The sequence below is a fragment of the Muntiacus reevesi genome, chromosome 9, assembly GCF_963930625.1.
Source record: "Muntiacus reevesi chromosome 9, mMunRee1.1, whole genome shotgun sequence".
Lineage (NCBI taxonomy): Eukaryota > Metazoa > Chordata > Mammalia > Artiodactyla > Cervidae > Muntiacus > Muntiacus reevesi.
The window spans coordinates 57,023,833-57,051,347 of record NC_089257.1 but is presented as its reverse complement, the minus strand read 5'-3'; the positions used below and the strand labels follow the sequence as shown (position 1 = coordinate 57,051,347).

The following is a 27,515-nucleotide window of genomic DNA, read 5'->3' as shown; positions in this document are numbered from 1 at the left end:
GCAGAAGCCAAGGTCAGACAGAGTGAAAAATCCAATTGGGTGCATGCAGGACAGGTTATGAGGCTGACTGCACCAGACACAGACTGGCTCCAGGGTGGGGATTTTTCTGCCTCAGGCTGGATTCAAAGTCGCACCAATCCTAGCTCTATCCTAGAAATTTCCCTGCATGTGCCCTGGATAATGCATTTTTCTGGCCTCTGGGGCCTTGAATTTTCTCTCTAAATCTTATTCCTGTATCTCCAGACCCCATAAAGCTCCCTCTTTTTTTTTTTTCCTAAATCACTTTGGCATTTGATTATGAAAATGCTGCTGTTAATATTTGTAGATTGGACATTCAGAATGACTTGGTATTTGGAAATCTGGCATCAACATAAATCTGGGTGAACTAATTTAGGTGTTATCATTTGACTGGCTCTTTCTGGCAGGATGTCAGATCCCTAGAAACCAAAGCACTGGCAGCTGGGTGACCTTGATGATATGTAACATCTCCCTGCCTGGAAAATGGGAATATCTGATGTGCTGGAAACAACCACCCCCTTCCTGTAACATGGTACTGTTAAGATAATAGATGTCTGTATTACCCTTGACAGGGTTAAATGTCTTTACCTAGGAGCACAGATAATGATCTGTATCTCATTGAATAAGCTCAACAGAGCATCTCAGGGGATCCCTCTTTACACTGCCCCCCTCCCAGAAAGGTCTTGGCCTCATGGGCTGTCCTTTTCATCTTACAGGCTGACTCTATGGCTTATGATATTTCATTGGGTTCAATTTCTAATTCTTCTCTATATACTATCTCTACCAGACAGGGTAACACACATGCCCACACACAGAGGATTTTACTTGAAAAAACAATAAAAGGAGATGTACAGGTAAATTCTTTTCCAAGCACTAATAACTAGGTAAATGTAAAAGAACTAGTGTCTGCTTCACACACACCTCCCATCAGAAATCGCAGCACTTGAGAATTGCTGTTGGCAAAGAGGAAGGCCTGTTTTCCTCTACCCTTTAGTCTAGTCATTCCAGAAATCGCTAGTGTTTTGGTTTTCATTTCCAAAAGAGAGAAAAATCACGTGAAGGTAGAGGCAAGAGCACACCCCTCCCCTCCATCTGCCTGTCCTCTCAGGCTGGACCAGAAGGAGTATTTGCAGTGACTTTGACTGACCACTAAAGGACAATAGAATTATGTCCCTCATGCTGACTCTGAAAATCCACTGACACTTTTTTTCTAGAGTTATTTGAGATGCTTTGTCTCCAAGCAGCTGGAACCAAGTCCCCAGATACTACAAGTGGCCTTCGATGGCCGTGGTCAGCAATGCACAAAATTCGTCTTATTTGAAAAGATAACTATTCAGAGTCTTCCTGGGCACTCTGGGGCTCAAGGAGCCCAGGCCTGTGGCCTCACAAAGTCTATTCCGGTGCCCGAAGGCTTTGTGGTTCTTACTGAGTCTTTTCCCCAGGACTGCTTGAGTAAATTATGCAGACCAACCCTACTGGTTGGAACCTGCGGTCTGGCAAGAGAGGCAGATTCACACACAGCTAAGTAACCCATATGGAAAAGGCTACTATGAGACCAGTACGCGACGCTGTGGGGTAGCTTGCCTTTCTGCTTCAGTAAGCAGGTGCTCTTTTCTTGGAAATGAGACAGAAACTGTCACATCTCCCTCCCCACCCAGGAGTCCTAGCTCTAAAATCTTAACACTGGTGTTTAAAAAAAAAAAAAACAACAACAGTAGAATGGCCGTGCCTATTATGATGGTCGCTGTGGAAGCTCTTGCCCTTAGTCTAGCAAGCTGCCATTGGGCAGAATGGTTCTGACTCCTCTTGGGGAGTTGTCTGAATTAATAATGTGATGGTAGAGATTCATCTATCAACTGAGCCAAGAGTCTAGTGAACAGGTAAGAAGGAACCAAGCAGGGCTCTGAAGCAGTGAAAACCATTTTCTCAAGTGGCTCATAGACTGCTCTGAGGGTGGGGCCCCCATCTGCTAGATGGGGGACCATCTCCAAAGCACCTGTGCACAGAGTTGGGGGTTGTCTTTAGGAAGGGAGACAGAATGACTCAGTCACAGGTCCATAATGATCCATCAGGCCCCTCTAGTTGTGGACAAAGTTGTGTGTCCATTGCTGGGAAACTCAATTTCTCATTCCTGGCCTTGAATGATGGGATGATTCGGGAGTTCTGAGAGCAGGCCCCACCCAGGAAGGCCTAGGAGGGTAGGGGTGAGTTCAGCGAACATGCAGGCTTCCTCCTTCCCTGGAGAGTTGTTGCTGTCTCCTGGCCCCTGTCCTCCATGCTGCACGAGGGGCCGACACTCCCTCCTGTCCTGCTCCCCTTCCCCCAGCTCATCAGGGTGCAGTGGGGAAACTGTGGGACCTGGAAGACTCTAGTCCAAATTCCGGCATCACCACTTACTAGATGTTTGACACCAGGCAAGGGACTTCACCTCTGCGTCTCGGCTCCTTCATCAAGAGAAGGGGGATAATACCTACGGAAGGGATTGACCCTGGGTCTTCTGCGCTGCAGGCAGATTCTTTACCATCTGAGCAGCCAGCGAAGCCCCATGGATAGGATAAGCAATGTGAACCTCTTGGTACACAGGCAGTCCATAAGTCTTAACTCTCTTCCTTCTTTACTCCTCGGCTTCCCTGCAAGCCCATGGGAGAAGCAGCTAGGAAAGCAGACTTTGTGGTCTAATTCAAACAGGAAAAAGAAGTCCGTTTGCCCTCCACTTCCCTCCCCCAATCCTCTGGAACCCTGATGGCCAGTGAAGAGCACTTGGGCCATCCTTCCTACCTGCCCCTCCACACCAATTCCCAGTCCTATAGTTTCTAACTAGTCCACCTAGTTTAGAAGAAACAGTGGGTTTGGACTTTGCAGGAGGAAATGCAGTTCAAAATCTTAAGTTCAAAAATTTAAGCAGCAGTTCAAAATCTGATGTCCTTGGCTCTGGGCTTCCAGGTCTGAGGCTGACACCCTTCTCCTCTAGCTCAGGACAGAGGATCTATGTAAATGAGGTTTAGCCAAATGTCCCAGATTTTCTCTAGAATCTACCAGGATGCATCTGTGTTGTCTGAACATCCAGATAATGGAGAAGGCCTATGCCCAGACACTGGGAAATAAATACAGTGCCTTTTTAAAATACAGCACTTGGAAGCTTACAAAGTGCTTTCATAGATGTTATTTCATTGGCTCTAGATGGCAAACCTGTGGGGCAGGTATTTCCCCCATTCTGGAGGTGAGATAAACCAGGCCCAGAGAGGTTAAGGAGCCTAGCCAGGGTCACACAGCTTGTTAGTGAACTGGTAAGCCAGTTCTTCTGACCGGCACAGGAAGTGTGTCTCACTCTGCGATGGGTAGCAGCGTCCTGCCCGTCCTAAACCTGAAGCCCAGAGCCCAGTGCCCAGTATGACTGAGCAGGCCTAGGAGAGGGACTCATGGGGGGGAGGTGCCTGCTGTTGCCTGAATGCCCTGTTTGCTGCGCTGTGCCAGTGTCAACAATGCCTTGTAACCCTTGTCATATAAACAATGCCACATCTGCTCAGAAAGGAAAGGATAAGAAGAAAGCCAAGTATGATAGCCTTCAGGAGCTGAGAAAGAATAAGAAGGAACTGGAGTTTGAGCAGAAGCTTTACAAAGAGAAAGAGGAAATGCTGGAGAAGGAAAAGCAACTGAAGATCAACCGACTGGCCCAGGAGGTATGACGTGTCCTGCTCTCAGGCCAGGGAGCATCCCTAGGACAGTTTGGTTGGCCCCCACCATGCTCTCAGGAAATCAGCTAGAGTAGCTGTTTCCAGATGGAGTCTGAGGATGGAGTGAGCCCAGCCCCCTCCCCAGGCTGGAGGGTGAGATCCTCCCACCTCCCCAGAGTGAGACTAGCTTCTGGCTAAGGTGTGTATGTTTGGGATCGAGACTGCTCAGGAGCTGGCCTTTCTGCCCAGACTGTGGGTCTCAGGTTGGCCTCCTTGCACATGGCTAGAGGTCTGTGTCTGCCCTCAACCCCCACTCCCACCAAACTGAGTGCAAGTCTAGGCCTCTCCTCCTTGGTATGGCCATAAGGCTGGCCTCCCTGCTCAGGGTTTGAGTCTGAGGCTAACCCTTCTGCCCAGACTGTAGATCTGAAGTTAGCCTTCTACTCACCAGTCATTAGATCTGGGTCAGTTTGAGCCCCACCTCCATGAACAACTCAGGTTAATCTTCTCTTTAAAGCTTCTGTGAATCAGAATGCCAAGCTGATTAGATTACAAAACCAGAGAAGTCCTGGAAAATGTGAAGTGCATTAGATTTGACATTAGAACAAATTAGCTACAGAATTAAAGATAACATTGAACTTGTGCTCCTGAGGACAAGGCAGCCTGGAATGAGGGGAAAAAGAAACAAGCAGTAAAGCTGGACTCTTGGAATGTGCCTACAAAAGGACCATTTTTGGAGAATCCTAAGAGCCTCAGAATTGGTGGGAATCCTAAAGACAGCTAATCTCATGCAAGGCATAAGCCCCTTCTCGAATTTTGCCTACACCTGCTGTAAGCTAACACCCCAACACCTCTTTCCCTTATTTCCCCTCCACTGGGATCAGGTGGAACAAGCCTGGGACTTTTTCTAGGTAGTTGACACATTCAACAGTACTCTGGGTTTTTAAGAACTGCTTCTGAACTATGGACTTGAGTGTGCTGTCCATGTGTGACTCAATGTGCCCTCCGTCCTCTCCATTTTGCGCTGGCCTTGGGTCCCAGGTATCTGAGACAGAGCGGGAAGACCTTGAGGAGTCGGAAAAGATTCAGTATTGGGTGGAAAGGCTCTGTCAGACACGCCTTGAGCAGATTTCTTCTGCTGATAATGAGATTTCAGAGGTAACAGAGCCCTTCCCAGAGCGTTTCTGTCCACATAGACCCTCCTGCTGCCTTTGGTACCACCCACCCTGGGGATGGCGGGAGGCGGCATGTCCCCATGCTAGGGAGGCAGCCTGGCCACTGAGAAGCTTCACCCTCCAGGGCTGCTGACCAGCCCACTCCATGCGCCCCTCTTGAGGAGGGAAGTGTGTCTGTATTTCTGGGCTTATTTCCAGAGTGACCTCTAAGTCCCAGCTCATCTGAGATGATCCGTTAGGCCTGCTGTCCGGGCATAATTATGAAGAGTGTATTTTTCCCTGTCATGTGCGCTCCAGTTTAGATGATGAATTATTTGATTGCCTTTTCATCACTCGCATGCGTTTTGGTGCCCCCTACTGGCCACCTGGTGTGGGATCAGCTGGGCACCCAGGTGGCAGAGAATTGACCACCCCTCCTGCTTCCAAGGTTCGGGTTTCAAGGGTGGTGGGTCTCCAGCAGCAAGAGAAACAGATGAGCGATAGACTTGGTGTATCGTGAAGTGGGGCGCTCGCCCGTGACAGAACTTCCTTGCCACCCCCAGATGACCACAGGGCCCCCACCTCCCCCACCCTCTGTGTCTCCCCTGGCCCCGCCCCTGAGACGCTTCGCAGGTGGGCTGCACCTGCACACCACTGACCTGGATGACATCCCCCTGGACATGTTCTACTATCCCCCCAAGACCGCCTCTGCCTTGCCTGTGATGCCTCACCCGCCACCCTCCAACCCACCCTCCAAGGTCCCCACGCCCCCTGTCCTGCCCTCATCAGGCCGTGTGAGTGCCTCTTCCTCGCCCTGGGTGCAGCGCACTCCGCCCCCCATTCCCATCCCTCCCCCGCCCTCCATTCCCACCCAAGACCTCACTCCCACCCGCCCGCTGCCCTCGGCGCTGGAAGAAGCGCTGGGCAACCACCCCTTCCGCACTGGGGAGACAGGAAATCTAGCAGAGGACTGGGAGGCCAAGAACCACAGTGGGAAGCCTGCTAACTCTCCAGTCCCCGATCGGAGCTTCCCACCCGCCCAGAAGGTACTGCCTCTGTTCTGCATGCAATGCAGGGAAGCAGAAAGAGTGGGCCGGGCTGCTGTTTCCCACGCCCTCCTCTGCTCCTGCGAGTGCAGATGGGAGGAAACACCACCCCAGCCCCTTTTCCAGGAACTGGCTCCCCAGCCTGCAGTTGTGGACTTCCTGCATGCGTATGGCTTCTGCTGATTTTGAAGTGCTGCATGGTATGGTGAATTGCCTGTGATACTTGGGATGAGCAAGTTGATTGTTCTCTCTGCTCCTCTTGGCTAGTACCAGCTGGTAACCTTCACTGTAGCACTTGCAAGGCTGTATTAATGAAGAGTCAGAGCTCTATTTATATGCCAGGTAATCGTTTCTTGATATTAGCTCAGAAAGCCTTGAATGTGGTGAATGAATCCTCTGTTTAACAGGGGAGCAGTATTAGACTCTGTAAATGAGGTGATAACACTGTCCACTGCAGTATTAAGACATTACCATGCTGTTTTCTGCAACACTAGCCAACTATATTAGCTTGAAGCATAATACCCAGAAATTTCTGGCCAACTGCCAGCTACGGAAAAAAATGAAAATGGATAGTTCCTAGAAAGCTCCAAATTTGCAACTAAAAGATTAGGGACCTTTTTCTTGGATGTCAGCAGGCAGAACAGGGATCTTTCTCAAAAAGACATATTCCTCATTAATTGCTCTTTAGCCAAAGACTAAGAGGCAATCCATAGTGAAGACACAGAGCTTTGATCCCTGGGAGGGAAAAACAAAATATTTCTCTGCTCCAGTAGCTGTAAGGGAAGACTTCAGTCAGAACTACAGCTGCTCATGTTGACTAAGAGTGGGGTTTCAGGGCAGGGTAGTCAGTAGTACCTGATCAGCTATTTTTATTAACCTTTGCTGCATGGATTTGGGTTCCTGCATGAAGTGCAGACTAAGCATCTCATTCGGGAGTGCTTGGAGGAGGGAATTTGGGAACGAAGAAAGTGCCAGATGCTGACAAGGCTGCAACTGCCAGCAGGAGCCTCTCAGAGGGACTCCCAGTGGGGTCCTGAGCCCTGAGCCCTGACGGAAGTCTGGCATTCCAAGGATGTCTTGCCTCCAGGCCCAGCCAGAGCAGGTTTGCAGGAGGTTGAGTGAGTCTGGCACAGAAGCCAACATCCTTCTTGAGAGGGGCCCCCACCAAGAGGGGCAGCAACTTTCCCTCAACGAATTCAACTCAGTAATCAACTGAACACCTTCCCTGTGCTTCTGTGCGGGGCCATGGCAGCAGGGTGCGGGAAGCAGAGCTGAAGACAGCACAGAGACAGTTGTCACACTTGTGTTCTCCAGGACTTTGCCAGCTAAAGGATTAACAGCTGACCAGGCGGGAATCAGCTATAACGGCAGCACAGGCTAGGTGCTGTGGGAGGGATTCATTCTGATAGGAGGTTGACGGCACCTCTTTAGAGTTGAGCCTTGGGGGATAGTGATACAGGTAGGATAGGATAAGGCTATTGCAGGTGCCATGGACATAACAATGGCAAGAAGGAAGTACCCAGATTTGAATCCTGGCTCAGTCGCTGGCTCTATGACTTTGGCCATGCATTGCTTCATCTGTCTGAGCCTGGGTTTCCTCATCTATAAAATAGGAATGCTAACGACACCTACTTATTATGAGGATCAAATGAATTAATACATGAGCTCATTCTAAGTTAATAATTGGAGCACATAGGAGGTGCTCAATAGACATTACCTATGATCAGTGACAGATCAGGGTACAAGAAAATTTGGGTAGAGCTGCAACCATGAGATCAGAGGTAACCGGCAGCCTTTTGAGTCAGGGTCAAGATTCAAAACCAGGTCCCACTTGCTCAAATTCCTCCAGTCATCATGAAGTTCCCACTGATAGTTCCTGATCAGAGCAGAGAGAAAATTAAAAGCTTCCCCCCACACAAGGAGCCTCTGAAGAATTGGACCCTAACTGTCTTAAGTGACATAAAAGCCATGAAGGTTGGGGGTTAGCTGTCTCGGTTAGCTTCCTCTCTCCTGTATCAGCACTTTGGTCCGTGCATCACTGACCCTGCCCGTCCTCCTCCTCCCCGCTTGCTCCGGTGAGGGTCATCAGTGCTGCAGCAGGACGTGTGGACCATCACACGTCTGCACAGTCAGCCCTGCCCCCAGCAAGTCTCAGGTGGTGGAAACAAACACCTGTGTCAGCCACACGGGCACCTGCCAGAGGAAGGTTTCCCGGGCACTGTCTACCCCCTGTCCCAGGCGTTCACTTACCTACTAAGTTCTTCATTTGCTCATGTGACTTGTTTAGTGACTCCTACTCTGGGCGCTGAGAACCATCACAAGATGGACAACCCAGTCCTGAGTCTGGTGGAAGGACAGCCAAGTCAGCAGGAAACTCCCGCACACCAGGGCAGATGAAGGAACTGCAGGAGGGGGTGGGGAGGAAAAACTCAAGGAATGGTCCCCAAAGGTGGTGGCACCCAAGCCAACATCTGGGCAGGTAAAGCAGGAGGGAAGAGCATGTGCAAAACCCTCAAGGCAAGAGAGCTGAGCAGTTTGGAGGCTCAATCTAGGCAGTGTGAGGAGGGCAAGGAGTGAGGATGAGACTGCCAAGGAAGGTAGACAAGCCCCTGGGGGCTGAGCCAAGGAGCTTGGTAGTCAATAGGGACCCATGAAGGGTTCAGGGCAGGGCTGTGACCCGATTTGTCTTGCCCAAGATGATCAAGTGGGTCAGAGCCAAGCAGACATGTTGCATCAGCTCTCCTGACGCTGTGCTTACTGGTCTGCCCTCCCACCCCCCTGCCTCCAGGGACTCTGTGCCCACCCAGCAGGAGCAGCAGATGCTGCATGTGCAGTCCTGGAACTGCAGCTGCCTCCTTAGAAAGAGAAGAGGATGGATGGCACCCGTGGCCACTGAGGGGGAGCCTTGAGAGTTTCCTCTGAGTGGCAGTGCCTGCTGGCACCCCCACAACAGGCTCCGGCTCAAGTCCCTGATTCCTCAGAACCACCCAAATGTTTCTGTGGCCCCAGGCCACACTGTGGCCAATGGACTTCTTGTCCCTCTGCTGAAGGCCACACACCTAGGACATCCCGCAGGGCGGACGGACCGAGCTGGCTCAGTGCATGGTGTGAATTTGCCTGTGTGTCAAAGTGCCGTGGTTGGCCTGGGCCACCCATCTCATGACCTCACATGGGCCTCTCGTTAAACTAACCCCTGTAGACATTCTGCCCAAGCCCACAGCCTCCACGAGGCCCTGGCGTGTCCACCATCTCCAAGCCGGTCATGGTCCACCAGGAGTCCAACTATGTCTACAGGCCACCTGTGAAATCTGAGGTCCTGGTAAGTCCCTCGAGTTCCCTGTAAGGCCGCTTCAGAGGAGTGGACATGGGCTGTCTCCTCTGGCTGCTGCTTCCTCTAGAGGAAAAGTGAGGTGGGATTCAAACTCACATCAGAGTTTGTAATAACTCTGTAATAACTCTTTGTAAGGCTAATAACCTTCTCATTAGCCAGGCAGTGAATCCATGTGGGTATAGGTGAGTGTTGCCACAACCAGTGAAATTCCTGTTCCTCGCTTGATCAAATGGCCTAGAGCGCCATCTCAAAGTAAGAATAATAGCAGCACTGATTATTATCAGCCTCCATGTGTCAGGCTCTGTAAAGTAAAAGTGAAGTCGTTCAGTCCTGTCCGACTCTTTGCGACCCCATGGATACCAGGCTCCTCCGTCCATGGGATTTTCTAGGCAAGAGTACTGGAGTGGGTTGCCATTTCCTTCTCCAGGGAATCTTCCCGACCCAGGGATCGAACCCAGGTCTCCCTCATTGTAAACAGACGCTTTACCATCTGAGCCACCAGGGAAGTCCCAGGCTCTGTAAGGCCCCATTTAATCCTCATAATAATCCAGTGAGATGGTTCCTTTGCTACCGCTGTTCTCCTTTGAAGAAACTGAAGCTTAGAGAGGTTAAGTAGGTTAACCAAGGCAGAGCCAAGTCTGACTATTTACTCCAGTCTTTCAGATTCCAAAGCCCAAGTTCTTATCTCCTTGCCATTTTGCCAAAACCAACAGTGATTCCAGTTGCTCTGGCCTGAGCCCCTAAGGCCTGTGGTGGGTCACCCTCAGATGGGGCAGTGAGCAAAGCTGGCCCATTTCCCTTCTCCATTTCACATCTCACTCCTCGCTGGGGCTGGAGTGTGGGGTGTGGGCCTGGGGTGGAGGGGGACAGTCTACCGACCCCCCATCACCTATGACTGAGCCAGTTTGGACTCAGGTGCACCCCCTCCAGGGGTGCTGGCCACTGACAGGCCTCCCACCCACGGTGGGAAGAGCCGTGCTAGAGTTTATATTCCCCTCTCAAGGAGAGCCTATCCAAATGTCAGGGTGGAGCCGCTTTGATACTTATTTTGAGTTTTAGCTGTCCCCTCAGCTCCCCAAAGAGTGAAAGTTCACTCTCCCATGACAGGCTGTGGATACCTCCGCATTGCGTTTCAGGCTGATGACAAGGGGTGGTGTCTGCTTGCCTGGGACTGGTAGCTGCTGTGTCTGGGAGTGTTGAGGGCCCCCTCCACCATAAATCAGGCTGCGTCTTTCTGGGGAGGGATGTTGGCCAGGCAGCCCCAGGCTGGCAGGCCCAAGGCCTGGCACCAGGGGGCAGACGAGACCTATTGGTAGAGTCCAGCATAGTTTTTGTTTTTTTTTTCCTGGCAGCCACAGGAGATGTTGAAGAGGATGGTGGTTTATCAGACAGCGTTCCGACAAGTAAAAGGATCCCCGTCGCGTGTCTGTGGTTCTTTGCACCTCCTTCTGCCCCTCCCACTGTGACCTCTCTGGGGGTGCCTGTCAGCTCCGAGGCGGCCCCAGGCACCATCTGCTGGCAGCCTGTGGCTCTGGGCTGGGGGGATTCTCATATAAGGTGGGCCCTGGGGTGCTGAGACCCCACGCCCAAGCTGAGCAAGCTGCAGGTCCCTGGGGACTCGCCTTTTTTGCTGCCGTTGGTTCATAGAGGAGCAGGAAGAGGGAAGGCTCAGAGTGTCGCAGAGGCCAAGATGTCTGCTTGCTCCAGCCTTAGAGAGAAAGGGCTGCCGGAGGCGTTTCCCTGCCCCTGCCCCTCCTTTCCTTCTAAAGGCAGGTCACAGCTTCAACAAACCCCACTTGGCCCTAAACCAACATCAGGCACAAAGTGGGGACCAAGGACCTCTATCTGCAGGGGGCACTCCTGTGCACGGGGCCCGCAGAAGACCTTGCTGGTCCCTGAGTGGGTTCAGGCAGGCAACCATTTATCCTCCCACCTCCTGGGGCTTACATCCTCAGAGCCAGCCATTGGTTTGGCCGTCTCCTTGCCGATGAAACAGCCCAAGATGGAGATCTTGCAACCAACATTGTCGTGTGTGCGTGCTCAGTCATGTCCAACTCTTTGCCACCCCATGGACTATAGTAGCCTGCCAGGCTCTGTCCATGGGATTCTCCAGGTGAGAATATTGAAATGGGTTGCCATTTCCTCCTCCAGGGGATCTTCCCGACCCAGGGGTTGAACCCATGTCTTCTGGGTCTCCTGCATTGACAGGCAAATTCTTTACCACTGAGCCACTCGGGAAGCCCACCGACATGCTCACCAATAGCCTAATATCTGACTACAGGCTGAAACAGACTGCGGGCAGGGAGGAAACAGGAGGTATCAACTGTACAGTGAGACGGGGGCATTCTAAGGAGGCCGGGCACTGACAGGTACCCACTGGGCTGTGACAGGTACCCAAGGTGTGCTGTGCCAAGCACTGTTTGTAAATACCTTATGTATTTTAACTCTTTTAATCTTTACCAGAACCTAGGAAGTAAGCGCTTATATCATCCCCATTTGGTAGGTGCAGAAAGATTGGGAATCATGCCCTTGATGGCACAGCCAGTGTCAGACCCCATATTTGAATATGACCTAGGAGGTCAGGTTCCATAGTCAGGCTCCTAAATCCTCTACCGCCCTCTTGGCCGTGAATATCACCTCTCTGGGTCCCAGGGTCGCAAACTGTTGGAGGAAGGGCTAACTCCCTCTTCAAGGACTGACTGGCGCTAGAGGCTTATAGATCTCTCATCTGAATTCACACAAGGCACAAGTCCTTGCCATCTGGCCTGTGACTGAGAGCAGATTCTCAGAGGGAAGGAAAGAGGGAGACCCATGGCCAATTTTCCAGAAGAAACAGCCATGGGTAGGCGGAGACCTCTTGGTAGAAGAGAATTGACTCCACGTCCTGCCATTACCCTTCTTGCCCATGGATTTGCTGCACCCCTTCCTCTGTCTGCTGCCCTGACACCCACACGCCAGCCTGGGAGCGGCTTCAGAGCTGGGCCGGGCTGGAGACCCCCAGGCTATTTGGGGTGAGCCTGAGTGATGAAGGCTCATGAGGAGGCAGGGGAGGCAGATGCCCAGGGATCTGTCTGCTGCTCTCTGGTCCCTGTCTTGTGCCCTGAGATTGGTGGTTCCCTGCTGGGCATAGAGGGGGCTGTGGCCACCCATGATGCCAACCACAGGCCCCAGGGGACACGTTATGGCCCAGGTGACTGTGTGCTGGGGGGTGGCCCCACTCAACAAAGCGTGTATGGGTGTCTGTCACAGGGCTTCTCCTTTGCACCCACCTTGCCACGGCGACTGACTGAGGCTTTGCTGCCCCCAGGCTTGGGGTGCCCAGCCCCTCAGTCTGTGGACCCCGGGCTCCCGCTCTCTGCGCGTGACTCCTGGAAAGACTGTGCTTTCTGACTCTGCCCTCCCTTCTCCCTTCTCAGGACTTTGTTTCTACTTCTTGGGGCGATTGCCCCCACAGCCCCCACTAAGCCAGGTCCTCTGAGCTGAGGGTCCCCCGCCTCCTCCCTTGGCTAGAGTTCTGGGGGAGCCTTGCCTTCTACATAAGCATGACATGAAGAATGGTACCAGGCACTGCGCAAGCACAGACACCCCCTTTTCCTCTGGGCGCCTGACGTCCCTTCCCCACACCCATCATGCTGTAGCTGGTTTCCACAGGAAGGCCCCTAAGCCATATCGTCCTTCTTTGGGGGTCAGAGCAGTGGGTGGAGAAAAGCTGGGCTTCACCCCCAGAACCTGGACCTGGCTTCAGGTGTGCTTGGAGGGACTGAGAAAGGGCCTGAAAGACCTAAAGCTGTGGGCAAGGAGACCTTCAGGAAGGCTGCCCTCAACGTCAGCAGGTGCCCCTGCCAGTCACAGATGCCCACCTCTCTGGAACAGGGCTGGGGTCCTTCAGATGCTTCCCAAGCTTCCTGCTTCTCCCAGACATAGATGCGCTGGCTGTTGGAGCCACCAGCCTCCTCCCCGCATCCCCCATGCTGGCCACAGCGGCCTCCTCACCCCGCCACTCTCTCCCTGCCTCCCCGCCATTCCCTGTCTTCCTTCGCCCTAGGTGTGTTTCTTGCAGTGCCCCTGGAGGAGCCCGAAGCCCTAACACTCTCTCTTTGCTTCCAGGATTTCCGGAAATATGAGGAAGGCTTCGACCCCTACTCCATGGTGAGAAATGACTCTCCTCCCCTGGGGAGTAAGCCCAGGAGCAGGGGGCGGGGGGTTATGGTCTATTTGGTGGTGATGCCTTCTGGGCTCTGAGGGTCCTGGGGATGAGTTAGGGGCTGTGAAGAGCCCCAAGGAGGCTCTTGCCTGTGAAGGCTTCTCTCCAACAGCATTCCGCTGTGAACTGTGTGTGCATGTGCTTTATAACAATAGTTGCACTTGCTGAGCACTAACTACGTACCAGGCACTGTGCTGGTGATACCAGGCCTGCTATCACCCAGTCCTCGCAATAATCCCAGGGACAAACCATCTCTGTGTATGGGCGTCCATGGGGCCCCCAACTGATGACTGATGGGAATGGGGCAGGCAGGGTCCCCTTGTCCATCCCTTCTCCAGGGCCTCCAGGGCCCAAAGTCCCACAGATGCCTGGCTTTCCCTCCCACCCCTGCCCCCACCTGCATCCGTCACCCCTGTCTTCTTCCTCTAGTTCACCCCGGAGCAGATCATGGGGAAGGACGTCCGGCTCCTGCGCGTTAAGAAGGTACGGGGCACACGGAGGTTGGGCGGGGACCACGCTTCTCTGTCCCTGCCCCCTCCTGTGTTGGTCCCTTGTTTCTCCTACTCTCAAAGTGACTCCTGGGTGGCCTCTCAGATCCCCACTCTCCTCCACCCCCCTGGGGACACCCCTTCCTCTGGCGGGACCACATGCCCAGGCCCCACTTGGTGCCCATGTCCCATTTTCTTGCTGATGGCACTGCCCATCATTGCCCCCATGGCTTCTCCCGCCCTCTCTGTGGCCCCGACAAGAGGGTCCTGGGTGCCCAGGTGCCCGCAGTCTGTTGTCTGCTTGGCTCCAAAGGCCTGTTTCCCTCTCATCAGGAGGGAGCTTTAGACCTGGCCCTGGAAGGCGGTGTGGACTCCCCGATCGGGAAGGTGGTTGTCTCTGCCGTTTACGAGGGTGGAGCTGCTGAGCGGCATGGTGAGTGGGGACCAGCCGTGCTCAGGTTTGGGGATGGTGTGATGGTTATACCGGCTCCTCCAGGAGAACAACCAGCAGCCTGCTGGGAGCGGGCTGACAGCTCTCAGGAATGCTGTCCCCGCTGGATCTGTCCACCAGTCCCACACGTTCCCCGCAGGCACATGATGGTGTCGGGATCTGCGGGCACAGAGCTACTCAGACACCACTCTGCCCTCCAGGGGCTCCGTGTCTAGGGGTGGAAACATCCTCAGAATCACCAAATGCTGACCGTAACAGTGTGGTGTGCTACGGGCTGGCCGAGGACTAAGAGGGTGGAGGGAAGCTGTGGGAAGCCTGAGGGCCTGACCCACTGAGGGAAAGGGGGCAGCCTGGAGGGCTCCCTGCGACGGTGATACCTGAGCTGAGCCTTTAAACGTAAGTCAATGCTTGCCTTGAGAAGCAGAGAAGGAGCTTTCCAGGCAGAGAGGACTGCACAAATAAAGGCAAGAGAGAAACCACTGAAACTTTACCCGTGCTTTTAACAATAAGAGCCAACGTCTGTCCAGAGCTAACCTTGCGCCAGATGTTATTCTATACCTGCACATAGCCTGTGTCTAAGTATTTCATGTGCATTACCCTATTTAATCCACATACAACCCTGAGAGTAGATATGGTTATCACTCTCATTTCACATCTCAGGAAACTGAGGCACGGGAAGGGTTCAGGGCCCGCAGCCAGTAGCAGTGGAGGCAGCACTTGGACACAACAGTTTGGTCCTTTGTTTTACTGGCCAGCATAAGCGCCACCCCTGCTTGGGACCTTCTGCAGCAGATCTTCTTGCTTTGCCTTGATCCCCTTACCAACAAAAAACAGCCCCTGCTAATGAGTGAAGCCTCTGTGGACCCAGCACAGACTCATGCTTCAAACGATCAACCCATTCACGTGTCCGTGTCCCAAACGCCACCACTAATGAATTCTTCTTCCAGTCCAGGCAGCTTTTCTGTACTCTTGACTCCTTGTGGAGGGATAGATGCCCTTGAAGGAGGAGTCCCTTAGCAGGCCAAAGAGGGCTTCCCTGGTGGCTCAGATGGTAAAGAATTTGCCTGCGATGCAGGAGACACAGGTTTGATCCCTGGGTAGAGAAGATCCTCTGGAGGAGGGCATGGCAACCTACTCCAGTGTTCTTGCCTGGGAAATCCATGGACAGAGGAGCCCAGTGGGCTACAGTCCACGGAGTCGCAAAGAGTCGGACATGACTGAGCGATGAACACACCACACACCCTTGCAGGGAATCCCGGGGTCAGATGCCTTCTCGACAGTGCTAGGCTGGAGTCTCTCCCACAAGCTGAGGTGAGAACAGAGGGTGGTGCAGGCCTGAGGAAGGAGGCGGAGTGACGGCAAGGTGACCTGACCACGGTGGCAGCCAGGCTTCTGTGAGTTACCTGGGTGAGCCCAGCTCGGCCTCCCATGGCCTTCATGACCTCGTTCCTACAGTCACACTCTGAGCCTTCATTTCTGCTGTAGGAGGGGTTCCTGGTCAAGCAGGCAGCTGCCGTGGCCCACCTCTGCCCACCTGGCTCACAGCCTCCTCCTCTGCCTTCCTTTCCTGCACCAGCTGAGGGAAGGGTCGATGCTTGGCCCCACCTGTCTGCCGTATCTATCAGGGAAAGAGCACCAGGATGGCCGGGTGACTTCCTGGGCCCTTCCCTTCTTACGAAGCCCCGGCCCGAGCACTGTCTTCTTGGCCCTGAGGCTCCATCTTGGGTTTGTACAAAATGAAAATGTGAGAGCTGCCTTTCCCCAGGCCCACTGCCCAGAAGAAGCTGCTGCCTACAGTTTGGTCCCACACTGCTTGGACATAAAGCAGCTGGTGAAAGTTCCCCCAGGAGCGTGTGTGTTTTAAGCCAACACAGCCGCCATCTTCAGTAGCACACGCCACAGGCTGGTAGGCCTTCGTGCCCACGAGGCTCCTGGGTAAACTGTGTCAACATAACACAGAATGTTCTGTGGACACCAGGACTGGGAGAACGTCCTCAGAAAAATAAGGAGAGGTTCTGACGTTGAAGGTGTGTGGGGAAACCACGCACAATCAACTTCTTGGAGAGGCACAGTGCATTTTAGTATACTCAAACATGCTCTATTAGTTTATTCAAGGCTCCGACAAGTCCTGCAGTGAGCGCTTCTATTTAGTTTTTAACTTCAGCTTTTCTCCAACTTATCAGATCATGGGTCTGCTTATCCAGAAACACCTTCAATCACACTCATTCATTCAAGAACTATCTGTTGAATTCCTATTTTGTATTAGGTATTTCATTAAGCACTGGATATGTAGTGGTGAGTCAAAAATACAATCCCTGCCCTTATGGAGCTGACAGTCTGATAGGAGGGACCCCCAGTCAACAAATAGATATATGATTACAGATCGTGAAAATGCTGTACAGGAGAAACCAGGAGAATACTATGTTATGAGAGAATAATAGGAAAGATCCACTTGAGATTGAGTGTGGGGAGTGAGTCAGAGAAGACCTCTCAAGAGTTTTATCTCAGACTTGGAACAAATGAGGAAAGAGAGAGGGCAAGTGCTCCAGGCGAAACATCGTGTGAAGGCTCTGAGGCAAGAAAGAGCTCAGGCTCAGGGAACTAAAACTAACCAGAACGGCTGATGCACAGAGGGAGGGCTCACAGAAGTAGCTTGTGTTTCTGGTTAACCTCACCGGAAATGCAGGTCAGCCTTCCTCTGCAGTCACAGGGACAAAGCCGGGTTGGCAGTAGTTCATCACTGGTGTCCCGATTCTGCTGAGCTGGGGGGAGGGCATGTGAAGGGGTGGGTAGGAAGTGCTGCCCTTGAGTAACCTAGTCACTTGTTTCCCCTCGTGCTCTCTGAACCTATACGAGCTTTCTGAACCCAAGAGTCAGGCCCCTTCTGCGGCCCTACAGTGACACCCTGTTTTCCACGTACAGCCCAGTTGTGTGTCAGCCTTCCTTTCCTGCAGGTGGCATTGTGAAAGGGGATGAGATCATGGCCATCAATGGCAAGATCGTGACAGACTACACCTTGGCTGAGGCTGAGGCCGCCTTGCAGAAGGCCTGGAATCAAGGGGTAAGAACAAAAATTCCCTCTCTTCTCCCTCCCTTGTCTGCCTGCCTCAAACCCTGGCCTCTTCAGCCAGACCTTACTGTCAGGGTGTCACATCCCAGGGCAGATATCCAAGGTCCAGGTAACTCTTGGGTGACACCCACATATCCTATCTGGCCAGTGGTCTTAATCTGACAAAACAGAATTCAGAAAGTCAGTTTCTGACCTTGAGCACAAAAACCTAGTGTCATAAATAGACTTCATAAGACCAGATGTGGCAACCCACCCAAGAAAAAGACTTAAAAGTCTTCACTAAGTACATGCCAAACAGGAATCAAAAGAGTGCTTGGGGCTAGTAGAAAGCATTAACAGAAGTGGAGGGCCCAGAACGAAGGAGGGGCTGGTGGTAGTCTGCTCTGGCTCATTAGATACCCACCTGGGTCAGGACTGCCATGTAAGGTCTCCCAGGCTGTGCACTGCACAATCAGAGGGCGTGCTCTCCTACAGACTACTATGTGAATGGTGCCTGCTCATGTTGTGCAATGCACAACCTGTGCAACTGTATGCAGGCAGCCGAGTCTGAGATATTAAGTTCAGTGCCGAGGATGCTGACCAGATGGGCCTGGGACCCACATGAAGGGATGTGGAGAAGAGAAGACTTACGGGTAACATGATGACTGTCTTTGATTATCTGAAGTGCTGCATTAGGGTAGAGGGAACAGAGTGTTTTCTGTGATTTTGAGGGCAGAACTGGATTGGATGGAGGGAGGTCCTGGGGAGAGATTTCAGTTCAATATCAGGGACGATTACATGGTAGAGGGGCCTAATGATATTCCACAAAATTTGTGTTGGATATACCCAAGCCAAGGATGGACAATGAGGAACAAGCTAGGGATGGTGGTGATGCCATTGAGGGACTTTAAATGTTAGGAGCAGAAAGAGCCTGAAGTTCCCTAATTGGCTGTGCATCAGAATGACCTAAGGAGTTTGTTGAAAATGCTGTTTCCCAGGACCTAACCTCAGATTTCTAGGGACCAGGCCCATGAATCTAGAATTTGAAGAAATTTCCTGAGTAATTCTGAGGTTTTTGCCTGACTGTGGTCCACAGATCACCATTTGGAATCTGGTATCATTCAAGGACCTGGCAACTCTGGTCTCTGTGGTTCTGAAACCTCAGAGACTGGAAGCTTCTCCAGACTGAAGGATTGCACTGTGAGAGTCCTCTCCACCAGGAGGACCTCCCAGCCCCACCTGGGCCCACCTTCCCATGGGAAGAAGACCCCAGCTGGCTGGTCCTGGACCATGGTGCCCAGGCATGGGAACGGAGTGGCAGGGGCAGACATGCCACGACCACTGAGCATGCCCGAGTCACACAGCTTCCCCCCACAGGACTGGATCGACCTTGTCGTCGCCGTCTGTCCCCCCAAGGAGTATGATGATGAGCTGTAAGTGTGTGCGGGCGCCTGGCCCACTCTGTCGTCTTCCTCCTCCTCCTCCAGAATCTTGGCCACTTTCTCTCACCCCAGCCCCAGCCCTCTTCCAGCTTGAAGGAACAGCCCAAGCACACAACATCTAGTAGTAACTGATCCTAGAAAGCTCCCTGTCTAGAGTAAGCCTAGAACAAAGTCACAGTCCTCCAGTATTGCCAGAGCTGTCTCCAAGTCCGTCTTGTCCAAATTCTTCTTTCCATGTGGAAAACAGGCCAAGTAAACAATGAAGTAGGGACAAAGCCTCAGATTTCTGATTCTCCAGGCAGCCCTTCATCTCTGGCCCCATCACCAGCTAGTTTAAAGACTTCTGTGTCTTTTGTTCTCTGGCAGGGCTTCCTGATCCTTAGCTACTTTGCCTCATGTAGCCAGGACTGTAGACTTTGGCCCCACCCTGCAGGTTTTCCTTGATCCAGGGTCTTTCTCTGTGTGTGTCTTATTCCAGTCTCTGTGTATATCTCTCTGTCTCATTCTGTCTTTCCTCCCCCTCCCTCCCACTCCCCCATCCTTCCTGTCCATCTCTCTCCCATCCACTGCTGTCCCCTGCATCCATCTTCCCTTCATCCCTCTCCCCCTTCTCCCCCTTTACTTGCCTCTCCCCACTCTGGCTCTGAGTCCAGTTCTCCATCTTTGCCACCCTTTTGCATCCATTTTCTCTCAGTGTCTGTCTTTCTGTCTCTGCCGCTGTCTCCCTCTCCATCTCTGTTGTGTGCCTCTGTCACTGGCCTTCATCCTCACTTCATCACATCACCTCCCCCACCTCTGTGCCTGCTCGCTCCCGCTCCCAGCAGAGGCTGAGTCCTGTGTGTTTTAGAGAAATCAAGATCTTGTAGCAACTAATTCTGGAACCCAGGGTCCAGGCAGGACCCAAAGCAGGAGCCCAGTGAAGGGAGAGGTCCGGAGGAGCTCTGCCTGGAATAACCAAGCCCTGTTTTGTGTTTCCTGCTCTGCTCTGCGTATGTAGCCCCTCTCTTCCCTCCTCTGCAGCCGAAAGCCCCCAACCGGTTCGAAAGCTCCTTGAAGACCATGCTCCCGTGCTTAGACACGGGTTCCTCCTGCAACTGGAGCCTGGCAGCCCCCACGGTGAATAGCCAGGCAGGCTGCATGTCGTGGCCGTCTGCTGCCAGCAGGTTCTTTGGACTGGTGTCTAGGGGATGTGCCATCCCTGAAGTGCCACCTGGGCCTGCTGGTGATGACGCTGGAATTCTGTGGGACTCAGAGGCGCTCCTGCTCAGGGAAGCCGAGCAGAGCCCAGTTTGTAGCATGCTTAAGACCTGGGTGTCCTCACGCACCGCAGCCCTGGGGATCTGCCCTGGGTCCCCACCACACCCCCGTGAGCACCATTCTCTGCTAGGCACAGGCAGCGCCTCAAACCAGGCGTGATGGGCTGAGAGAACCCAAAGGAAGCACAGCCTGGATTTCCCCTTCCTGTGAGCCCACCCTCTGGGAGCTCCACCAGGACACTGTGCTGGGGTAGAGCCAGGTTAGTTTAGAAGCAACTGAAGCTGGTCCAAAGAACCAGGGCTGGCCTATCTGACTGGTCCATGTGCTGTTGTGACCTGTTGTGGCCTGAGCCCGGCTCAGACCAGACTGTCCTCGGCGCCTTCCCTTCCCCTTGACTCTGGACTCTATCTGTGGGATGCTGTGGAGCCCAGCTTTGGGATGTATTTCCTGCCCTGTGTCAGGGCAGTGCCCATGAACAGAGCTGGTAGGTGGCCGTGAACCTGGTGTTTGGTGTGGCCTAAAGCCCACAGCTGGCAGCTTCTGGGGCAGACCAAAGCCTGGACGTGCTGACTTTTCTGTTACAAGTTTCTCAAAACGTTAGGGCCTCATGCTCCCAAGTCAGTTGACCTCAACTGTGGCTGTGACTTGCGGGGTGGCCTCAGTGGTTCTATGTTTTCTGTCACCTGCTTTCTGCTCTTTTCAAAGGACCTCGGCCCCTTTGCCTTCCGATCCCCTCTTACCTCATCCCCGATGTCCCTTCTGCTCCCTCCCTGGCTCCTGCGTGCCGTGGCTATGACTGGGGTGTGGCTGCTTGGGGCCTGCACCAAGAGGGGCGTTCGGAAGCCAGCAGGGCTAGGTACCTCAGGGGGCGCAGTGTATGCTCCCTGCCCTTGGCCTTGCCCTCGGCTGAGTGCCCGCCCGCAGGCCTGCACCCACCTGGGTTGTTCCTCTTCCCCACAGGACCTTCTTCTGAAGTTCAGAGGAGAAAACAAATTCAGCCCTAGAAGCCAGTGAGCTGTGGCTCCACCCTCCTGATCATCATGCCTGAACCATCTGAGACACAGCCGCCTGCAGGCTCCCTGGAAACCCGCGGCCGCCCCCCAGGGATGGCAAACTTCCTCTGACCCTGAAGCAGGGCTGCGTAAGGAGCACCTCGGGCCACCTTCTCAAGGCCAACACGGAGGGAGGGAGCAGCCAGCCATTCTGAAGAGGCACTGTGATCCAGACTGTTCTGTCATCCCTCTGGCCCAGTGAATCTGGGAGACTCCTCCCTTGAACTCTGTTAGGACCTGACTCTTGGATCTATCTCTCTCTCTCCGCACCCCCCCCCCCACACCCCCATCCCTCTCCTCTCTCTCCTGATCTCCTTGCTGCCGAGATTGATGCCACAACCTTACTCTGAATTCATTAATAAAATAAGCAGACTTCTTTTCCAGCTTATAGGAGTGAGTGTGGCTTTGGACAGCAGGTTCAAGGCTGTCAAATTAAAATTCATGTAGTTTTGCTTCCTATTCAAGAATGAGAAACAGATCTGGGTGCCGGGATCTGGGACTGACTTGAAGGATGTGATCCAGTGGCTAGGAGCTGACTTGGAGCAGGGGACTGGGGAAGCTGGAGACAGGCTGGGCTCTTCAGTGTCTTCTCAGCAGAAAGATGGCACGAAATGAAGCTTGTGTGGCAGGGACTTTGCTCAATTCCAGAAAGTGTAGCTGAAGCCTGCAGCTCCAGAAGGTCACCTCAAGGTGTGAGGTATCCCAGTTTCTCTCACAGAGAGCATGGTCACAGCTATTTCTCTTGAAGTCACCAAGACAGAATGTGAGCAAGGCAGCTTCAGGGGGTCCACTCCATCCATGAAATTACATCTGGCAAAACCTCATGGGAGGCGACAATGACATGAGGCAGAAGGGCATAGCTTGCAGGGGCTGGCAGGGGGTGTGTGGAAGCCCTCCTGGTTCAGGGTCCAGGGATGAGCTCCCAGGCTGGCTCCAAGGAAAAGAGTGGTCGGCATGTCATGGGGCTCCAAGACCAGGAGCCAAGGGTCCCCAGGCCTTCTGAGAAGTGGAAGGTGTTTCTGATTTAAGGTGCCTCAGAGGAGCTGCTCTCTCTGACTAGGCTTCCTGTCTCTGCTACCAGCTTCTTCTGCATCCTCGGAGCTCACCTTGAACACAGCCATCACCATCTTCTACCTAATTCTAGATGACCTTTCAGCTGTAGCTCCACCACCATTTCCCAATTCTCAATTCCAGAGGCAGAATCTGACTGGGCCAACTCACCTGAATGCGCGGTCTTGAGGGAAGCTGTCAGCTGGGGGCAGAGTCACATACCACCCAACAAGGTGGCTGAGGCAAGGACAGACTTGTGAGCAGCAAGTCATGATCAATGGGAGGAGCAGAGAGAGAAAGAAGGAGAGAGGGAGAAACTGTTGGATTTTCCGATCGCATTAGAGACAAAGCCACGATGACCTCCTAACAGCTGGTTCCCAGAGATAGCAACCGTGCTGAGGAATTCTATGTTTTCTTATCTGGCTCCTAACCTGGCTCTGGCGATAATTCCAAAGTGAAGGCTGTGGGAAGGGCTCCCTCCTTTGAGGGACACCTCCTATGTGCTGACACCTCCTATGTGCCATCCCTGAGCTGGACCCTGTGTCTACCACCTCAAACTGCAACGACCAAGATGATGCTGCACCCCCTCACCCCACCAAGGAGCCCAATGTTAACAGGCAGCACTTAGCATCAGCTGTCTGCCAGGTACTGGTCTTTCTATGGAAAGCTCATCTACTCCCCTCAACAACTCCACCAGGTAGGGACTGCCATCATCAACCCCATCTTATTAAGAGAAGATTGAGGTAGAAAGAGGTGAAGTGACTTTCACCAAGTCCCACAGTCAAAAAGTTATGGAGCTGGCATTCAAAACCCAGGTGCTCTGTCTCGGGAGCCCATACCTTTCTCCACTCTGAGCTGTAGGGGGCAGGGCAACCCTCATTGGTATCTCTCAGTTTTTAGGCTGTTAGCAGGACAGTTCTTCCCACAGTTAAAGAGCAATGAATGTTCTGTTCTTCAAGGATGGTTACTTCTTTGTATGACCTACAATTACTGCTGCTGAGGCCTTCAGTTCCTTCATGCCTGGAATCTCACCCTTTGAAATTCATCTCCAGCTATTCTTAGTTATTGGCACCTCAGGGTCAATGAGTTTATCAGTACTTATCAAGACCGGATGAGTGAGACAAAGAGGGCTTTGAGCCCCTGGTTAGTGAAAGAAGAGCCAGGAGAGTGTGCTATTGGACTGGGCCAGAAGAGAGGATAAAATAAAGGAAGGCTGCGGACAGTGGGGGAACGTAAGTCCTGGGCTTCAGCTTCCTTTTCTATGATGCCTGACTCTCATGATTCAAGGAAATCAGTTCTCGTGTATTGCAAAGCTACTCCAGGTTGAGCTCAAAGTACCCAGCAGACATTGGCATCAACCACTTAAAGACTGGACAGCTTCAGAGAATATGCATAGAAGGGAGGCCTAGAGCAGTATTTGGCCTTCTGGTGGGCGGGGGGCAGGGGGGCACATGAGGGGCACGACTGAGGCTCAGAGCTCACCCGGGGAACTGGGCCAGACATGGGAATCCACTTCAGAGCCAAGACTGAGTACTCAGGACGAAAAACCCATCCAGGTCAAAGACTGCCCACACACCACCCACTGCCTCCCACATGCAGGGCAGACATCAGTCCTTCAATCCTAGCACTCTTTCTAATCAGTCAACCAGGCAAACTGATCAAATGTCTGGCCCCTAAGTAGAACACTATTTACCGCCTTTGAATCCAATCCCCGTTAGTGGGTATTCAAGAAAATTAGGGCCAAAAAGGCAGTGTCTTGTCCAGAGTCCCCCTAAGGTGGAGGTAGACCTGCCATTCCCACCGCACTGCACAGTGAGGAGACGGGACGAAACGGCTGGGAATTCAAGGCTGCCCTTTGACTCTGAACTTTTAGCATTGTGTCCCATGTCATTGAAGTTTCTTCCCACAGCCAGTCCCTGGGGTGGAGCCGGCTTTGAGCCTCCCACCTCTGCATCTGGAAGACGGAGTGAAAGGGCTGACTTGACAGTCTCTGTTCCCAGGACACCCCCTTTGGGCTCGTGCAGGGCTGGGAAACTGGTTTTTACCCGATTCTGGCCTAATTCCCAAGATCAAGACTTAGAGGAGAATCTGTTTCTAGAACGAAAAGCCCTTTTCTCCTCCTGTCCCTGCAGTGACCCTTCCCAGCTCTCCGAGGCCTGGGCTGGCCGTGCCTCTGTGAGAACTAGAGAGGCAGACTAGGTCTCCAGGGAAGGCAGGTGGGGCTGGCACAGGGAGAGGACAGTGGGCAGGGGCCTGCCGCTGCTGGTGCCCTGGGGCCTGGGATTTGCAGCCTAGGAGGCTGCCTGCTGGCCTTGCTGGGAGTAAGATTGCTACTAACTACGAGGTGTGTGTGTGTGTGTGTGTGTGTGTGTGTGTGTGTGTGTGTGTGTATGTAACTCAGTGGTGTTCTACTCTTTGCAATCCCATGGATTGTAGCCTGCCAGTCTCCTCTGTTCATGGTATGCTCCAGGCAAGAATACTGGAGCAGGTTGCCATTTCCCATTCTAAGAGATCTTCCTGACCTAGAGATCAAACCCATGTCTCTTGCATCTCCTGCCTTGGCAGGCGGGTTCTTACCACTGTGCCACCTTACCACGTGTCAAATACTGTGCTGAGCCCTAAGTATGTGATGACACATAATCATTACAAGACTTTAGTAAGAGGTGGACAAAGGTGTTACTTTCACTAAAGAAATAGGCATGAAGACTTAAGTGACCCTCCTGAGGTTAAATAGACAGTAAGTGGAAGAGCCAGGATGGGGAGCCAGGCAGGGTGGTTCCAACAGGCCACATCATTAACCACTGTGCTTTACTGCTTCCAGTAGATGAGAGGGAAGTGATGTCTAGGATATAATTTCAAGAGCACAAGGAAAAGCACCAGCCATAAAATGATTTCTCTCTGCTTCTGTTATCTCTGCATCCTGTGTGCTTCACATTGCTCAGTGAACCAACCAAAGCCTGAGTCAGTTCATTTAACTGCTCTGCTTAACACTCTTCAGTGGCTCCCTTGCTGTCCTCGGGACAAAGTCCAAACTCCTCAGCCTGGCATTCAAATCCTGCATCACGTAGCCCCTGACAACGTCTCCAACCCAGTCTCTTGCCCATCACTTTTTCCACATCCGCCACACATGGATTTCCTGGGCATGCCGTGCTTTATGATTTCCCTGTGTCTTTGCACATGTTCACTCTACCCTGTCCACTTCACGCCCATGAGAATCTCTCTGCATGTTCTAGTCATCTGTGAGTGTGAAGGAAGGGAGAGAGATTTTTAAGGAATTGGCTCAAATGATCACGGGGCTTGGTAAGACCAAAATTTGCAGGGGAGGCCAGCAAGCTGGAGACCTAGCAAAGAACTGATGATACAGCTTGTGTATGAAGGTAATCTGTCCCCCTCTTCCTCAGGGGACATTAGTACCCTAATGTCCTAAAGTAGGGTTTCTTTATTATGGATTTCAACTGATTGAATGAGACCCACCCACATCATGGAGGATAATCTTCTTTACTCTAAGTCTACTAATTTAAAAGCTAATTTCATCTAAAGACAATACCTTCATAGCAGCATTCAGCCAAGTTGACATAAAATTATCCATCACACCATCTCTTGGCTCTACCTCCTCTGGTTGGCTTCATTCTCAGATGGACTCTTCCATGTGATGCCAAGATGGCCTCCAGTATTCAAAACATATTCTACCAGGTAGTGCTACCTCAATGGGAAGAGCACTCCTCTAACCTGGTAGTTCCAATAAATTTGTCCTGGGAGTAGGCTTTCCCTAATTGGCCAGGCCTGGGTCACATGTCCATCCACGTAACCCTACCAGCACCCGACTGGACTGAGTAAAGGGGAAGACTGGGTTCTAAGAGGAAAATTGGGGTGCTGTCACAGAGAACAAGGAATAGATCTGGCAGTCCCAAAGTAGTGTCCGTAAGGACCTTGGTTCTCCAAAGCTCCCTTCCTTCCTCCCTTCCTTCTGGTCTCCCTTCTCTTCTGTTGTGATCTACTCTGGGAGGAGGCTCAGGAGGCCAGGGGATAACACCCTTGGTGTGTGGAACTCTCACCTACTCCAGCTGCCAGGGCAGGCTGCTTGGTCACCACTTGGGGACAAGAAATGTGGATGTGAAAGATCTGCTATGACCACAGAACTCTTGGACTGAGTTACAGGGGTTCCAACACTTGATTCCGAATGTCCAGAGAAGTGAGAACTGAAATCTGACCTTGGGCATGTTACTTAATCTCTACCTCCATTTCTTCAACTATAAAAGTGCTATATAAACAGTACCCGGGGCCTCCCAGGTGGCGCCGTGGTAAAGAAGCCACCTGCTAATGTAGGAGACACAGATTCAATCTCTGAGTTAGGAAGCTCTCCTGGAGAAGGTAACGTATTCCAGTACTCTTGTGGGGAAATCCCATGAACAGAGGAGCCTGGTGGGCTACAGTCCATAGGGTTGCAATAGAGTCAGATTTGACAGCAATTAAACAACAAGAACAACAAAACAGTACCTACTTCACTGAATTGTGAGAATCAAAAGGAATAGGGGTAAAGTGCTTAGAAATTTTTTGGATCTCAAATTAACATTATTGTTGCTATTTTGATCTACAGTGGATAGAAAGAGGAGCTTGGGCCCCATTTCAGGATGCGGCTTCCCCAAGGTGGACTCTGAGGTCGAGGTGTTGCTCAGCCTGCCTCAGTGCTCCACACCCACAACTACAGCAGCTGGGGGCGCTATCTCCCCGTCCATGTGTTCTGTGCACAAAGTCCTCCTGCACCTTCCCTTACTAGGGGAGCTGAACCGGTTCCCCAACAGGCCACCAGTTGAGTGTGTGTGTTTATGTGTGCACATGCACACACATGCGCTGGTTGGGTGTTTAATATTCACCCTCATTAATTGTGTCTTGAATGTGTGCAGGAGGTATTCTAGATCAGAGGCAGATTTCCTATCAATTATCTTATAGGCAATGACAAGGGAGTCAGCCCCTCCTTCCCACTCCTCCCATTGCCCCCAATCTTACCGCTGAGCTGTTGAGATGAAAACCAGATGGGAAAGTCTCCTACACGAGTAATGGGACAATCCATAGGCCAGGGATGGTAAACTGGGTTTTCTCCATTCATATATATAGAAGGCAGATAGCCATTTCCCTCCCCTCTTGAAAGGGAAACTGAAAGTCTTTTCTTCTTTGAGGAGGGATGGAAAGGATTCTCAATCTAAGCTTCTTGAACGTACACACCTAGGGAGCTAGTGCTCTAGTCTTCCTGGTACCTCAGGGGCTTAACCTCGGGAACTGGCCCTGGCTATAACCTTCT

At 52.3% G+C, this 27,515-nt stretch overlaps 1 protein-coding gene across 2 annotated transcripts in view; it reads left to right on the top strand.

Moving 5' to 3' along the window:
- Positions 1–21,544, top strand: part of USH1C (USH1 protein network component harmonin) — a 48,450-nt gene extending 26,906 nt beyond the window's left edge. Inside the window, exons 16-27 of one of the 2 annotated variants that reach the window (XM_065944849.1) lie at positions 3,546–3,698; positions 4,734–4,850; positions 5,410–5,892; positions 9,092–9,211; positions 10,576–10,626; positions 13,331–13,372; positions 13,857–13,910; positions 14,249–14,348; positions 17,321–17,427; positions 17,511–17,513; positions 18,793–18,848; positions 19,855–21,068. In XM_065944849.1, the coding sequence (XP_065800921.1) occupies positions 3,546–3,698; positions 4,734–4,850; positions 5,410–5,892; positions 9,092–9,211; positions 10,576–10,626; positions 13,331–13,372; positions 13,857–13,910; positions 14,249–14,348; positions 17,321–17,427; positions 17,511–17,513; positions 18,793–18,848; positions 19,855–19,981 (1,413 nt within the window). In that variant the 3' untranslated portion in view covers positions 19,982–21,068. The other variant, XM_065944848.1, reaches the window with a different exon arrangement.
- Positions 21,545–27,515: the final 5,971 nt, after the last annotated feature.